At 38.5% G+C, this 16,173-nt stretch overlaps 2 protein-coding genes across 2 annotated transcripts; one reads left to right on the top strand and one right to left on the bottom strand.

The window, feature by feature from the left end:
- Window positions 1-132: 132 nt before the first annotated feature.
- On the top strand, window positions 133-7,514 carry pcmt (protein-L-isoaspartate (D-aspartate) O-methyltransferase). The gene is made up of 8 exons (XM_020917038.2): window positions 133-464; window positions 2,829-2,933; window positions 3,074-3,105; window positions 3,384-3,488; window positions 4,073-4,193; window positions 4,364-4,449; window positions 4,838-5,007; window positions 6,061-7,514. Exons 1-8 carry the CDS (start codon window positions 290-292, stop codon window positions 6,071-6,073), a joined length of 807 nt encoding a protein of 268 aa, XP_020772697.1. The 5' UTR covers window positions 133-289; the 3' UTR covers window positions 6,074-7,514.
- Window positions 7,515-7,523: 9 nt separating this feature from the next.
- Window positions 7,524-14,749, bottom strand: LOC110175662 (glutathione synthetase-like). Its single transcript, XM_020941902.2, has 12 exons — window positions 14,575-14,749; window positions 14,169-14,314; window positions 12,732-12,807; window positions 12,518-12,657; window positions 12,317-12,433; window positions 10,823-10,903; window positions 10,664-10,741; window positions 9,860-9,929; window positions 8,979-9,173; window positions 8,824-8,905; window positions 8,374-8,560; window positions 7,524-8,302 (listed from the first exon to the last, which is right to left on the bottom strand). The coding sequence occupies exons 1-12, from the start codon at window positions 14,692-14,694 to the stop codon at window positions 8,179-8,181; spliced, it is 1,416 nt and encodes a 471-aa protein (XP_020797561.2). The 5' UTR covers window positions 14,695-14,749; the 3' UTR covers window positions 7,524-8,178.
- Window positions 14,750-16,173: the final 1,424 nt, after the last annotated feature.

The raw sequence follows: 16,173 nt of genomic DNA, 5'->3' as shown, positions 1-16,173 counted from the left end.
GACTTTAAATCAAATAAATGTGTGTTAGAAACCACCATTTCAGACTTTGACGGCTCCTGGAGTGTTGTTGGTCTATAATTCAGTGCAGAGGAGTCTGGATGTGCGCCCTCTGGTGGTCTTTCTGCAGATAAAATCTCCCGGTAAAGCTCATTATAAAGTGGGGACGAAAGGCTTTCCTGTGTGCTCTTACCTGTGGATGAAACATAGCGTTATGAAATGACATGACGTGGTTGTATAGTTGCATACCCGCTCCTGAGGTAACCCTGCGGTGAAACCCGAGCCCGACCTGATGCCCGGTGACGTCGCGCAGCCGTCGGCTCTGGAGGTGGTGCGCTTCCTCGGCCAAACCTTTGGCGCAGGCGCGGCACTGACAGCTGCTGTCTACTTGCTCCGCAAAGTCTGTCTAATAATGGCCTGGAAATCTGGAGGAACCAGTCACGCAGAGCTTGTTAACAACCTCCGCAGTAAGTCTGTTTTGTTGCATCCGGGTGCATTCACATTCCTCCCGTTTAAATGCAAAAACTACATTTTTAGCAGCCCAGGGCTTGTAGTGGAGCCACGGCTAGCTGGTTGCTATGTGCTGTGTTGTTGCCCTAGCGTTACCTACCTCTCCTCCCCTTTCAACAACTTCCTTTACTCAGCACGCCAATCGCATGCTTTCAGATTGCAAAAGCGACCACTATAGTACCGATCCATCTGGACTTTTCTTGGCTTGACCTTTTCTCTCAGTTGTTAGCTTAGCGTGTTAGCTCAATGTGCGTCATTTGCAACAGCGCGGTGGCTAACAGCAGCAGCAGCAGCAGCAGCAGTAGCAGTAGCAGCAGTAGCAGCAAGTGCCCTGCCTCTTTTCATTGATGCTGTCTGCAGCTGATCTGGGCAGAGAATGACAGAAGCAGGTGAAACGCGTGTGCACAACCTGAATGAACAACAGAGACGACAGATGGTGCGCCTGGGGTGATGAAGTATGAATTTAGCCAACTTCATGTCACACTGATCACACTTTCTGGAGATTGCCTTAGGACACAAAATGCACTTACCTTTTTTCTTTCACCTATTTAAGGAATCTGAACTTGGGTGGGTGCCAGTGCCTTAACCCGCATATTGAGGACACAAACAGGTTTTATATGCATATACTGCAGCAACAGAGACACTGATAAATTATTGGATCATCTTGAAAACCCAAACAGCAGCTTTAAACAACTTGGCCATCATTTTTATTATTTTATACTTAAGAATAAAACAACTGATTGATATATTAGATTTATATTTGATCTTGTATCTTGGAATACTGTCATTAGGTCATGTTTATGGAATCTAAAATCCAAAGTCCAGTGGGGTAGGTTTTCAAGCAAATGTAGAATCAGCCAGGGTGTATAAGATAAGTCTCTAAAATCTAATCTTTTTTTAACTCCCAGTTTACTTTAACGGTAACAGAAAGTGAACTAACTGTTGAATCAAGCGTAAATGAACTGTTTGGTTATAGCCTTAGTTGTCTTAATTTCAGTCCAGCAATGTTTTTATTTAATTTTTATAGTTGAAAACCAATTTAATATTTTTTTTTTCTTCTGGAGACCCCTTTCGACCCATGCCTCCACTTTGAGTTTGTACAAGAAGACTTCACATGGGATGAATGCTAATCCTAAACAATGCTTTTATATAGGAAAGACTATACTATAGATTAGAGCTTCCCAAGCTTTTTTTGTAATATTGAGTATTCCCTAACTTGTGTAGAAGTGATTCTTTAAGAATTTATTTTATGGTATATATTTTCTTGTATAATGAGATTTACATCCAAAATGTAACTGCAAAAATGAAGAATATATATTTGATAAACGTTTTAGATTTATATATACCTACAAAACTGCAGTAGACTATGCAAAAGCTTTAGTGAGTTATGAAAATATAAGTTTATTTAACATTACATCCTGACCTGCATAAACAAGCAAAAACTGTGAGATGTAAGGTTTGCAGATTTTGCTTTTTTAACATAATAAAAAGTGTTGAATTCTTAGTAAAATTGTATCATTTTAGTCTTTAGTTCACTATTTGATTGCAGGAAACAAACCCCAAACGGTTTGTTGTTATTTATATTTGCCGAGTGTTGCATGTCTGCCATCTGGCAGTGTGTTTGGGGTATTAGAAATGTATCCCCGCGTGGCTCTGGGGTGACGGAGGTGATGGGGGGGTGGGGAGAAGAGTAGGGGGAATGAGAGCGGCTGTCCCAGCCTCTTCCTCTCTGCGAGCAGCTGCTGCTCAAACCTGTTGGAGGATTAACCCTGAACACAAACACTTTACTGTCCTCTTCACTTCTTTATTCAGTCACATTTGGTATATTATTGTAAATTGGTCAAATTTCTTTCATCTTTTATTTGATAACATATCAGGGCTGAAGACCTTTATTTGATTAATTGGTCTAGATACAGAGAGAAGTTTTGAGAGAGTTTGTTATGCCCCCTTTTTAGTCATCTAATCAATTGGCAGGACATGTCTTTAGTCGACTACAGGCTTATTAAGATATGATACTTATTAAGTGGATACAGCCTTACAATGTGAAATTTAAGTTTAGCATGGACTTAACGCAACTGTCACAAGTATTAATGCATTGTAATTTAGGGCTGTAAAGGAAATATAAATGGACCTGGTAGTGTCAAAAATATAAAAAAAAAAACCCAAGGAGGTCAAAATGCTGCCCTGAAATTTTAAGCTATCATACTTTTTAAATGTTAATCTTTTTAATAGTTTTATGGGACTAAGTGAATGTGTATAGCCCTGTATTGTCTTACTGATTTCATCTTGTCATGAAGTTCTATGTCTTTTTTTTTTTTCAGAAAATGGTATTATTAAGTCGGACAGGGTCTACGAGGTCATGCTGGCAACAGACCGGGCACATTTCTCTAGGTGTAACCCCTACATGGACTCTCCACAGTCGATAGGTACAGCCAGTTCATATCCTGAGATGAAATTAGAATTATAGCGTACAATTAAAGTTAAAGTAGAACTGAAGAAGCAGCTTGGATGATTACAATTAAAGCAATATTAACTAACAAAATGTATTCTTTTTTTGTTCCTTAAGGCTATCAAGCGACCATTAGTGCTCCACATATGGTAAGAATTAAAGGATTCTTGACAGTTCTGAGCCATTTCCAGATTAATAATGTATTAAATCATGGCAAACTAAGAAGTGACTGAGTTGTTCTTTTCATCTCACAAAATTAGATGATCTTTTATTTGATTAAAATGGTGCTTGGCTAAATCCTGTTCATGTGTTTATGTGAGAAATTGTTTCAAATGTTGACAATGGCAGCAGCTTGATAAATGATGATGCCAGTTTTTGTAATGTAGCTATTCATTTGCAGTATTTTTTATCATTTTTCTTTTCATAGCATGCATACGCCTTGGAGTTGCTTCACGACCAGCTGTACGAAGGAGCCAAGGCCCTAGACGTTGGATCTGGTAGTGGCATTTTATCAGTCTGCTTTGCACGAATGGTAAGCCACATTGGTGCGCTTCAATGTTGGCACTCCTCATCAAATCTATAGTGGTTTTGATAGCGTTGTGTATTTTTGTAATGATTTAGACTTGCCTAATTTTAACTAGCTGTGATTTGAACAGTTTAGAAAAAATAGAACCACAGAGAGTTTTAAGTTTACAGCCATCAAAAAAAAAGTTTAGTAAATCAGATACTAATCAATCCTAAAACTATTATCAAAACCAGATCCTCTTTGAGCAGCTATCAATACTAAAAAAGTCACATTCACAGGACAGAAATAAACTTTTCCTGAATACCTTTAGAATTATCTTAAGCTGTAACAGAACAAGTATAAAACCACAGACTACTATACGCCCATGGACCTCTATGGAGCCTACCTGCACAACTGAGCGTCTGCATAGGTATAATGGTTAGTGTTATGCCCACATGGTAATATGATTTAATGTGGAAAATCATATTCTGTTGCCTAAATAAAGAGTGTTTTTTTTATATTGTCATTATGGTATTGGGATTGGTATTGAGTGTGAGTTGAATTTTAGCTTTATATATTGTTTTACTGTTGCCCTTGTTGTGATTTTACAGGTAGGTCCTAAAGGGAAAGTTATAGGTATTGATCACATCAAAGAGCTGGTAGATGATTCGATAAATAATGTGAAGAAAGACGACCCCAGTTTAATAATGTCTGGAAGAATCAAGTTAGTAGGTAAGTAGCTATTAAATCTGACCTGATACTAGGAGTACTTCAAGCTTCATGTTTGCACAAAACATTGTTAGCGAACAGTCATTTCATGTTGATACTTGTTGTAAAAATGTTATGACTTATTCAAGTTAGCTGTTCAAGTTTGACTGTCTTAATATATTGTCTGTTTGCAGTTGGAGATGGCCGTATGGGCTGTCCTGAGGAGGCACCATTTGATGCCATTCATGTTGGAGCAGCAGCACCCACTGTTCCCCAAGCTGTGAGTGCATAGCTGCAGATCATAGTTATCATTATCCTCAACGCACCAACTTCCATTATTGAGTTGTCAAATGTAATTCAGAAACTACACAATAGGAACAAGTAATTGGGTAGATATAAGGAGATGTGTGGGCTTAGATACTTTGTTTGTTAACCTTATTATACTTTTATAGTATTATAATGAATAATACTATAAAAGTGTAAACTAGTAAAAACGTAAATGTTTCAAAATGCAAAGATGTGTACAGAAAAAACAAGATATTTTCATTGTGGTTGTAATGGTGCATGACCTGATGTGACTGCCCAAATTCATAGAAGACTTTGAAGAGACTAAATCTAATCTGTCGTAATGTCTATTGGTGACTCAAGCATTTGTCTTGTGGCTGCAGCTCTTGGACCAGTTAAAACCGGGCGGGCGGCTCATCCTGCCCGTGGGACCGGCCGGAGGGAACCAGATGCTGGAGCAGTACGATAAGCTGGAGGATGGCAGCACCAAAATGAAGCCCCTCATGGGGGTGATTTATGTGCCTTTAACAGACAAAGACAAGCAGTGGTCCAGGTGGAAGTGACTTCCTCTTGCTCTCCTTCCCTCTCTCCTTCTCGCGATGGCAAAGGTGAAATGGTGTGGCTTGGAGCAGGCAACGGAGAGGCACAACCGGCTGCATTTTGCTGCTTGTTGACTTTTTTTTGCTTCTTCCATACCATACCGAGTAACTGCACGTTTCTTTTATTTTTTACATTAACTTCAAATAAACTAAACGTGCCTGCCTAAAACCAAACTCAAAACCAAAAGAACCAACTTCACCATTGAAGTTGGACATCACACTTAATAATGCATGACTTTGAATTTTGAACTTTGGATCACTTTAAAAATTTAAATTGGTTAAGAGAGTGTGACCTGCACTGGGAACTTGTGGATAAATTGTCTACTACTTCTGAATGGCACCTCAAAGATAAAGCAAAGTAAATGTGCTGCATTCATTATTAGCCATTTAAAACATGTGTTACATTAATCGAATATGATTTGAATTTAGACAGTTTGTTTAAAGGATCCCAGGAGGTCACTGCTCTAACCACCTTGTTTGGAAAATCTAAATGTTTCAGTTAACACATTACTCCTTTTGGTATTTGGTATTTGCATATTCTCTCTTGCATGAACTGTTGAAGTGTTTACTCAAATTCTATAATGACCATGCTAATAAACAGGGACCTTTTGCAGTGAAACATGCAGCAGTAATTACAAAGTGCCCTATTAGTCCGTCTTGCATGTCCTTGCATCCAGGTTAGATAATGACCATTGTTTTAATAATTTTAAAGAAAGAACAAATTGTAATTTAATTCTGGATATTACAAAATCAAAGTTCAAATATTTATGGCCCAGTTTGTCTCTGTTTTATGCCAGACCAAGCCTGGAAAGATAGTTTGATCACAAAGGCTTGTTAAACTTTTGCCTAAGTAGGGCATGGTTATGTCTTCATCGAGGGCATGAATCACTAGTGGAGCTCATACCACAGAACTACTGGTCAACCTTACTCATGCACGATGCAGCAGATGTGTGACTCACAATGCAAACAGTTTTACATGTACTAACTTTATCAACTGTTTTTCACAGGGATGAACTCTGAAGATACCCATGACAGCCCATGACTCCAGTTTGAAGTTGTAAAATCTCGAGACGGAGAGAAACTCTTCATTTTGTTCAAACCATAACTAAACCACAATTTTTGTTCAGCTAAGGACTCACAGAGAATCACATGGATGATTTATGACCTATGCCGGACGAAGCGGCAGCAAAGAGAGACTGCTTTCAGCTTGGCACTGACATAGCAAGATAGAGGGATTTTTTTATTTAATTTTTCAGGCTTGCATCTTTTTTTGGTTATGTATTCTTAAACTGCTGGACTTTTGTGGTCTTCATGAATTGATTGCAGTGGGCCATTTTGACAGTATTACATTTCAGCAGCATCAGAGCTGAATGTAGGAGCAGCGCTTGGACACAGACGAGGGACGCCTGAGCCTTTTAGATGCAAACTCCTGTTTGTGAGTGAGAGGTTGTATAGTAAGTTAGCTTTTTAACATGAGCTTTCCCAGCAGTATTATTAGCGTCACACAGAAGCTGAAATAACAACACATACAGTTTGCAGTGCAGCACTCCATCACCCTGTAGGCCCTGTACTACAAAGAAACTTTTAACTGGACTTTGCAGCTCTACAATTTTATGTAAACAACACAAAAATATGAATGTGTACCACTGACTTGGCTTGTGCATACATACTGTGATGGATTTGAAGCATTTAAGTTTCAATGTGTACTAAAGGCATGCAAGTTCAACTGAAATATTCCAATTTCCACAGTATTGTAATCTGTTGCAGGGAGCTCTGTAATGCTTTTTCCAAATGCCTGTCTGGCCAGTCAGACCCACTCACTTTGAAAAGTGATTTGGAAACTTCTTCCATTCAACATGTCTTCCACTTCAGCTCACTAAAGCTCTGTGAAATACTGCTACAGCTTTGTACTTTTGCCTTCTCATTTTAGTTTTGTCAGTTCAAAACAATCTAACCTTTATGAAAAATTTATTTGCATGGCTGACTGGATATTCTACATAGGAACAGTCAATATATGATACTACCACATTAGACCTAATTGCGAGGACTCGATCAACACTAACTGTATTACAGATGTAGATTACATTTTACAGGAAAGGTATAATTAAAGATCACACTAATATACCCCTTTGTAGTACAGGGTTATGAAGCCACATATGTGTTTGATCCAAAGATGTCTGCCCACCTGCACCAGAACCACACACTGGATTGAGCTATCCACTGCTGTGAGCTGCTGGCTTTCACGTTAACAACAGTTTGTGACAAACGCTGAACTAAAGCTATAGGCACTGCTTTGCCAAAACAAGTCAATATCAAGCAAAAATGAATGTCTCTTTTTGTTGGGAAAGAAAACGTCATACATTCAAAAAGCACATTTGATTTGGGTGATGAAAGTGTGGGATGATGTTTGGCCTTCATAGTGTGGAATGGCTTGAGAAAATAAAGAAATACTTACATTTTGGTCCTGGTTTTGAATCACTTTTATTTCAGTTTATATTAGTGTTGTTATTTATCATCATGTCATATCATTTACATTCATATTAAAGTATAGATATCACCGTTAATATATACATGTTTATGATCATTAGTAGGTCGACTGTAAACAACTCATACTTCCAGGTGTGGATCTAGCCACAAGCCATATCATGCCATTTCATTACACTGCTCCTCTGAGTAACTATATTAAAATATATATTCATTTCTATATATTCATTTCATTTTATGCTTGTCAATCAGCTGCTTGTCATATATATTTAACCTGTTTCATGTAATAGTCTATCATAAATATGTTACCAGAAATCCTAAGCCTAAGTAGCATAATATCTGCACAGTATAGTGTAAATTGCACAATAAACCCTCCCTGCCTTTTGAGATACAGTCTGATACAAATATCTCTGCCTTTATGGTCAATGAAATCGCACTGTCCTAATAAATACACTGTGTTTTCCATTATAATTGTATCATTGGTCAGTTTGCTAGCCAAACAAACCCCCTCTGCCCAGGAAATATTAATACAACAACATACAATACATCCAAACAGGAACTTCAAATATAAAATTGACTTATCAGATTGAGACCTTTGAAAGCAAAGAAACCATGTAATGAAAAACATTAAAGTTGACCTTTTAGTAAAGAAGGGGATTATCTATTCCAGACCGACCTATCATTAGGCCCCCCTCATGGTCTGTTGCTACCTTAGTCCGGAGCAGATGGCCGATAGGTTCATTCAGCACCATCTCTTTGCCATGCCTGCAAATGCACAGTAGCACACAAAATAATAAGTACAGTGATTTTCTTATGCCGAATTGTACTTGTTATACCTGACATAGGCCCCGTACATGCTCAGCTCACTCAAACAGTCACAGATGGTGGGGGGCTTGTCTCGTCTCAGAAGAATGTTAGGTGAAGGAATAGGCAGGATTTTCTCCATCAAAATATAGGCAGATCTCTCAGGACCTTTTAACTCCTTAAGCACTTTACTGATATCTTGACTATAAATGTTGTTACCTACAATAAGATCAGACAGTATACTTGTGATCTTGTGAAAGCTATTTTTCAGCAAGGAACACATGCAAACTCTGCATTTATAAGGCACTGATCAGCCATTCGTGAAATCTTCTGCATTGGAACCAAGAAAAAGAACCCAATATTGCAGTTCCTTTAATTCTGCTATAAAAATACAGTTCACTTTGACTGGGGAGTGTGAGATTTTTTGACCATGCCATTTTAAGCACATGGTTTTGTTGAACTTCATAATGTTAAATTTTTACCTCCTCCCTCTCGCTGAGGTTTCATGATAAAGTGCTCTGGATCAGCTATTGCCATTTCCACTGCTCGATCTCCTTCTGGACCCTGCACAAAACAGACTTCACCATTAAGAATATCTCCACTCTCTCCAACAGCAGAGTGAGTGCTGAGATCTAACCATGTCCAGAGAGTAGAGTCTAGTGAAGGTGGCCCGGATCTGCTCCACCGCATGCGGTTCCTCAGGGAAGAAGCGCTCGAGGACTCCAGGCTGGGACAACACCTGCTGAACTTTCTTGGTCCCAGCTAAATGTGTGGCGATATCAGGACACTTCACTGCCAAAGAGCGTTCTATCATGAGCAGAGCCTCCCAGTCCTGTAGCAAATATAAGGCTTTTATAGACTCAACACTGGGAATAATAACAGAGCATAAAAACTAATACTGCACTCATTATTACAGACAAGTATGAGGAGGATCAGTGATTTATTAGAAGGGGACATCTTAAAGTTCCTATGAAAGTTTAGATTACTCCTTTTACTAATCATTATATTTAAGATTTTGCTAAAAATGTCCACCTTTTTTCCTGGTGGAAATCTGGACATCATACCTGGAAGTTCCAAAATTGTTACTTCGCAACCATATTGTACACTGAATCAAAATGAACACTATTATTTGACAAAAACACATTTATTCTGTTGAAATAATGTTTTAAGTAGCACAAAACATGTGATTTTTACATTTAAGTTCAGTCTAATTTTTGTGACATGCTTTTGGGTCAAAAAGAGAGAGAAATATATCTTGATTGTATATTAGAATGAAATAACCATTAAACTCAGTTCTTGTCAGAGAAGCCCAGTACACCGGGAAAAATCTAATCAATACAAAACTATCAATGAGTAATTTTTAGCCTCTTTGATTAATGTTATTTCTGCCCCAGTGAAAAAAAAAAAATTTTTTTTAGGAAGCCACCACTTTTATCTACAAAGTCTCACAAAACTTTACATTTACATTCTTTAGCGATAGGGTACTCAGAAACGAGTAGAGATAAAATAGTGTATTACCTCCTCACTGGTGTACTGCTGAGGAACAAAGCCATGCATATAGTATACCACTGCAACCTCCTTCCCATCACTGAAAAACAAAATATCATATTCATGTATCGCTGACATAACTTTTAAAGGGACCATATTATGCTATTTTCTGATTTATGTATCTTATGTTGTTTCTTTCTCTAGCCTGTTAAAGTTAAAGCTTTTGTGGCTACCTGGCTCACACACAGTTTTTAAAATGTTTTTAGCTCAGTTTAACTTCATATTATGGGATTTACCCAGCTAAGTCGTGCAGCATGTGCAGTTTACGGGACACAAGTAAGGGATGGTTAGTGTGTGAAAGCTGTTTGTTTTTCCCATATTCATGGAGACTGTGCAAGAGGCTAGCTAAGGAGCTTGCTATGGACTTTTGAGATGCTACAGGCTTTTTACACCATATGTGGCAATAAATGTGGCAGAAAACCTTCTACAGGACATGCGCCGAGACCTTCCAGAGGAAATGTTTTGAGGGAATTAACAATTTCATCACCAATCACAACAACAGAGCGGAACAAGTGCAAGGCTTTTTATGTTCCCCCTGGACACTGCTGTAATACCCGGGCACAGGACACAGAAGGACATTTTTGGCTTTTCCTCTCCTCAAACTGCCCTGACACAGATCTGACTCTACCGGAACAGTCCTCTTGGACTGCAACACCTTTGACGGAGACACAAATGAGGCTGAGATGTTGCTGCAGCAAAAAAATGAATTTCCTTCGGGACCAATAAAGTATCTCTCTCTCTCTAAAGAAAAAGTTATGTCATTAATAATCTTACACAAACAGTCTGCCATCTTCAGTCAGGAAACCATTCTCGAGCACGTCTTTAAAACGCCGCAGTATCATAGTGATATTACTGCAAAGATGTACAAAATCACACAAAATGAATTTTAAAAACTTAAATAAAGACAATATATATGTAACTTGTTTTCATTACAATTTTAACAGTTCCACCTGCACGCTCCGCTGCTCGAAGATATTTGTGTCATTTCCTGTTATCAGCATCAGAGCCACAGCACTACAAGATCAAGACATAATTACATAGACATTATTGTTTATAAATTAATTTCATTTATAGACAGACACCTATAAATAAATGAGAAGGTATAAATACTTAAGAAGAACTTAATGCATATGAAAGGTTTTTATGTTTATCTAATTATTAATTGGTTTGGTTGGATAGTCCCTGTGGTAAATATTTATCATTGTTTTATATTAGTTAAGTGGCAGTTTGGGGGAAAAAATTTGAGAAGAAAAACATAAAATACAGGAAGTGAGGTTGCCAATCTGTACCACTGGCCCCTGCAACCACTACTAACACTCACACATGCACACCACATTCATACTAGATAATGGTGTAGCATATCTAAAGGTGTATGCTAGGGACAAAAGGGGTAGGTGTAGGGCTAGGAACAGAAGACTAGACTGCGGCTCTCTGGGAGGTAGGAAAACAGTAAAAAAAAAAACACAAGAGACTGCAGAATTATGTTTGGTGGCTGGTGCCGTATATTGAAAAGTGAAAAGTGGGGTCACTTTGCTGGTGTCCTTATCATTGTCCACGGGCAAATGTGGATTTTAATGTCCACAATTCATGTCCATATAGTCTTTTAAAGGGTGTGTGTGATTGTCTGTTGTATAGGTGAAATGTGGGAGCGGACCGGCTGCAACAGCCCCAACCCGACGGTAGAAGCTGTATGGAGTATTGTGAGTTGTATGCAGAATTCCTGGGCTCAGCTCGCCATCGGGATGTTTTTTAACTAGAATCGCCTGGCCAATTCCCTTGTGTTATAGTTCTGTGCGGTCTATTCACCTTCGGATGCTAGCGGTAAGGGCTCCTGCGCAGCCGTCCTGTCTGGCTTCACTCCCGGGTGTGAATGGAGGGAAGGGAGCAGGTGACTTGTTGAAAGCGTGAGAGTGAGTGTGATGCTTTTACTGACCGGTCGTAGTCGCCATTGACTGTAGACCTCTATTTTAACCTGGGTTAGAATGGGGTGAAGTGTCTTGCCTGAGGACACAACAACAACTTTGCTACTGGCGCCCCCTGTGGCACCTGATATTCCCAGCAGCCTCACATCCAAGTACTAACCAGGCCCTGCCCTGCATAGCTTCAAGATCTGACGAGATCAAGCTAATGTGAATGGCATGTGTTAATTAACGTTAATTATGTTAATTTATGTGTACAAAAAAATGCTTTGTGTAATATTAGTAAATGTAGCTAATATCTACATGCAGGGTATGAAGGTACCAGGACACCCTTAATTAAGACCATGTAATATTACATGTAATTTTTTAATGCACTTGATTAAAATGTCCTTATTCTGACAAAGCACTTAAATTGCTGGAATTATAAATAAATAAATATAAATGTAAATAAATAAAATGCAATTCAACTGGTGGATAGTTTTGCTTCATATTACAATAAAAGTTGTACCTTTGTGACCCGTAGAGCTCCCAGGCTTTGGCCATAGCCTTGGTCTGACCGGCTACGGCATTATTTTCTAGAATACATCTTTCTTCCTCATATCGACCAGCTTTCATTAGAATAATCCTGTAGAATAAACAGAAAAATGGGCATTCACTTTCACATTCCTGCTCCATTGACTGTGTATCGAGTGTGTTTTAAAGGACGCACCTATGCACCTTTGCCAAAACGTGAATTAGCCCTCCGACTCCTGCTGCCATCGTATTGATTTCAGTCTGCTTTAAGACGGAGGTTCCGGGTTGGCTCTGGTCCAGCATGTAGTCTGAGCGGTTAAGGCCAAGGGCGATGAACTAAGAGGAGAAAACAAGTTAGAACATCACTGACAACGACAATAGTCCCTGAAAGGAGCCTGGGTCACACTCACCGGAGATCTCCCTTCTTTCACGACTGTCTTGTGGATCCTGAAGAGCCGCGCAATGAAGTCATCCACTTTTACGGTGCTGCAACATTCAACATCAATTACCAGTGATTTTGAGAGAAGACCTCTGACCATTTACACATTAGACTATGTAACATACCGGTATAACAGACATGTCAAACTCAGGTCTGGGGGCCAAATTTGGCTGCGATATAATGATATTTGGCTCTCGAAATTATATCAAATATGTATTAGAGCTGGCCCGCCAGCTACAGATATACTATAGTATAGAGGCATTATTTATTTTAAATATTGTTATTATTTTATATTATGTATATGTGTATTATATTATATTACATTTTATATTATTCTGGATTCAATGTTTAAGCAAAACTATTATTAAAAAAATACATTTTTTTTAATAATAAAAAAAAGGTTTAAAATGACATATTTCGAAAGAGGAGAAAACATGCAGATGTTGTTGAAATTTTTCAATAAATATTTAGTTTGGCCAATGACTTAGTCCCAGTTTTTAATTTCAGCCCTCTGGGAATTTGAGTTTGACTCCCTTGACATATAACAATAAAATGGGAACACTAGATAAAAAAGTAAGGAAGAGACAAAACAAAATGGCTTAAAGCTTCCACCTTATGAATACATAAAACTGAACACCTTGTTGTTTTCTTTAAACATTTCCTTAACCTCTTTTTAAATTATGTTTCTGACATGCCATCGCTAGCCCGATGTGAAAACTGGCTCCACACTTTACAACCACTGGAAGCCAATGCAGTTTGTTGACACCATGTTTGGTATAAAATTACATTTAGCAGCTTTAACTACTCTCTGATATTCGACCAAACTGTCTCATGATATTTGCAGACCAAGGCGCTGTAACTGTGCAAGAGACAAACAGGGTCAAACTGAAATATGGGCAAGCCTCACCCAGAGTTTTGAAAATATACAAATGTATTTATTATTGTAATGTAGACCTCTCAGTGCGTCTACATGCGCGCCTAGCCTCACTCGTAATCTCGTTTTGCCAAGGCTGTGCCGTGGCTTTTGCGCACTTTAGCCTTAATGGAGCCACTGCATCCAAAAACTCAGTACAAGAAAAGTATATTGAAAAGAGAGAGCAGACCACGCGTAGTGTTTTGCCAGTCACTTTGGTTCATAATTTCCGATGCATTTAACATGCCAGAAAACAAAACAGTCAGAGAGTTCATTGTGCGCACTCGGCGCGCTGGGGCGCACGGACTAACCACACACTAACAACACGGCAAAGTGGTCCGAAAAATGCGTTTTTGCAGATCTCCATGAGATTTACATTAAGACCAATGACAAATATTTGGTCGACAATATTTACAATAAACTAGAACATACGTAGATAATTTAATACTAAAAACCGTAAAATAACATATGTGACATTTTAAGTATATAACCAACCTGGCCAGAGCCTCTTCCAAAAAGTCAGCATCCTGGCTAACCCGGGCCATCAGTGTGTTAAAGTGAACTTGGACCGCCTTAGCCTGAAGGTACGCAGCTCGAGGTACTGGTGTGGGGAACAGGGTGAATGTAATGTGTTCTGCTAGCTGCAAAAAGGAACAAAACTCAGATTATTTCCTCTTTTCAGACTCTCATGGGCTAAACATCAGAGGTGGCTAGTATTAGTTACATTTTGAAGAATATATTTACCATGCTAACACATGGGGAAAAAATCTCATGGGATAATTTTATCTTGCGAGATCTTGTGGATGAGATCTTGCCCCATCCCTAATAAATACAATACTAGGCCTACTCAATTTTCAGAACTTGATCCACCAAAAATTATAGATGAAAATTAATTTTTTACCTCAGAGTTTTGGGGCTCCTTTGGCCTAAAGATAAAACCATGTAATAACGCCACATCTTTTGCAAATTTTGCCAAGTCTTCCAGACGGGCTTTGTCGTTCATCAAATCCAGGGCATACATTCTGAAAAAAGGGAGACAAATTGTATGCTCTCTTGCTCTATTAATGCTGTCTTGTACCTTACCTGATACAACCTGTTTTTCCTGGTTGTTAATCATGATGGACGTTACATAATGTTTTATTTGTACACGAACACAACATTGCACAATAATGAAAAATAAAATGAAATGAAAAAATAAATTAAAACAGATATTACTCAGGGTTTGGGTGTGGTGATGTTCTCTTGACTAAAGGGAGGCGGTGACAAAAAAAACAAGACTTTTGGTGTGCATGTTGCATAATTACTATACCTGTTACTAAACCTCACTTCTAATAGTTGGGATAAAACTGATTTGGTTTACACATTTAACATATTCCAGAACCCAAAACATGATACATGTCTCCAGAAAAAGAAAAAAAAAACAGCTGATAGCTAAGGTCAATTAAATACAATCAATCAGTGAATCTACAACTGATCTACATTTTATAGATTTTTTTTTTTTTTTTCTTGCTTTGATGATCAGATTCGATATTTCCCCTTGAAATTCTTGCATGTCAGATGCATTATTTCTTAAACTGGTCAAATATTATTCAATATCCACCCTTATAACCTTTTAGTGAAACCTATAAACTGAACATAAATATGGTAATTTGTGTCTCAATAAATGACAAACAGTTTTTCAATTGTGTTGTCACTCATTTTTACTCAAGTTGTACTACAGTGTTATTGCGTGGATAGACAAGTGCCTAGTGCATTTTTGAGGTTTTACCCTAGACGTCACTTGTTGGCTGCTTTATCGGTTAAACTTGGCTGAAACTCCTTGTCTTTTTAGCTCAGTTTCTAAAATCATATCATGGGATTTTAACCAAATAAAAAGTTAAGCATGTGCAGGTCAAAGGACACAAGTACAAAGACACAAGTCAAAGACTGTTGGATTTTGTGAAATGAGGTGTTCGTTTTTCTGTGCAAGAGGCTAGCTAAGGAGCTAGCCTTGAGATGTCACAGGCTTTTTACACCAAATGTGGCGCCAAATGTGGCAGAAGTCCTTACAGAGGAAATACTCTGAGACCTTCCAGAGGGAATACTTTAGGGGAATGGTCCATTTTCATCACCAACTGAAACAACAGAGCGGAGTAAAAATGACCTTTGACTGAGACACAAAGGCGACTGAGAAGAGCAGTGTAAATGTTGCTGCAGCTAAACTTGAATTTCTCTCTCTGTCTATGTGAGTGTGTATGTCTGCTCTCACACACTTACCTCGCTCACACCTGCTGCACCTGACTACCACTTCAGTCCTAAATCTTATAAAAATACAGTAATCAATATTAACAGTGACTGAATAATGTAAAATATATTGGTATATTACAATAATAAATCAATTTGTATATTTTTAAAACTCTGGGCACAGTTACAGCGCCTTGATCTGGTCTGCCAGCTTTGGCGCCATGAGCTGTGGGAGCTGGGCTGTGCTTGGAGTATCAGGTCCACAGGACTTCATCTT

Source organism: Boleophthalmus pectinirostris, unplaced genomic scaffold (genome assembly GCF_026225935.1).
Source record: "Boleophthalmus pectinirostris isolate CB_2022bp ecotype Guang Dong unplaced genomic scaffold, ASM2622593v1 HiC_scaffold_13, whole genome shotgun sequence".
Taxonomy (NCBI): Eukaryota; Metazoa; Chordata; class Actinopteri; order Gobiiformes; family Gobiidae; genus Boleophthalmus; species Boleophthalmus pectinirostris.
The sequence above is the reverse complement of the archived record's forward strand: the minus strand, read 5'-3'. Positions and strand labels throughout refer to the sequence as shown.

Excerpts from the sequence above, each read along its gene's own strand:
- pcmt (XM_020917038.2), top strand. The coding sequence starts at position 290 with ATGCCCGGTGACGTCGCGCAGCCGTCGGCTCTGGAGGTGGTGCGCTTC. Across the intron at positions 465-2,828 it reads GCTTGTTAACAACCTCCGCA|AAAATGGTATTATTAAGTCG; the intron begins GTAAGTCTGTTT and ends TTTTTTTTTCAG. Across the intron at positions 3,489-4,072 it reads CAGTCTGCTTTGCACGAATG|GTAGGTCCTAAAGGGAAAGT; the intron begins GTAAGCCACATT and ends GTGATTTTACAG.
- LOC110175662 (XM_020941902.2), bottom strand. The coding sequence starts at position 14,694 with ATGTATGCCCTGGATTTGATGAACGACAAAGCCCGTCTGGAAGACTTG. Across the intron at positions 12,658-12,731 it reads TGAAAGAAGGGAGATCTCCG|TTCATCGCCCTTGGCCTTAA; the intron begins GTGAGTGTGACC and ends TTCTCCTCTTAG. Across the intron at positions 8,303-8,373 it reads ATGTACGGGGCCTATGTCAG|GCATGGCAAAGAGATGGTGC; the intron begins GTATAACAAGTA and ends GTGCATTTGCAG.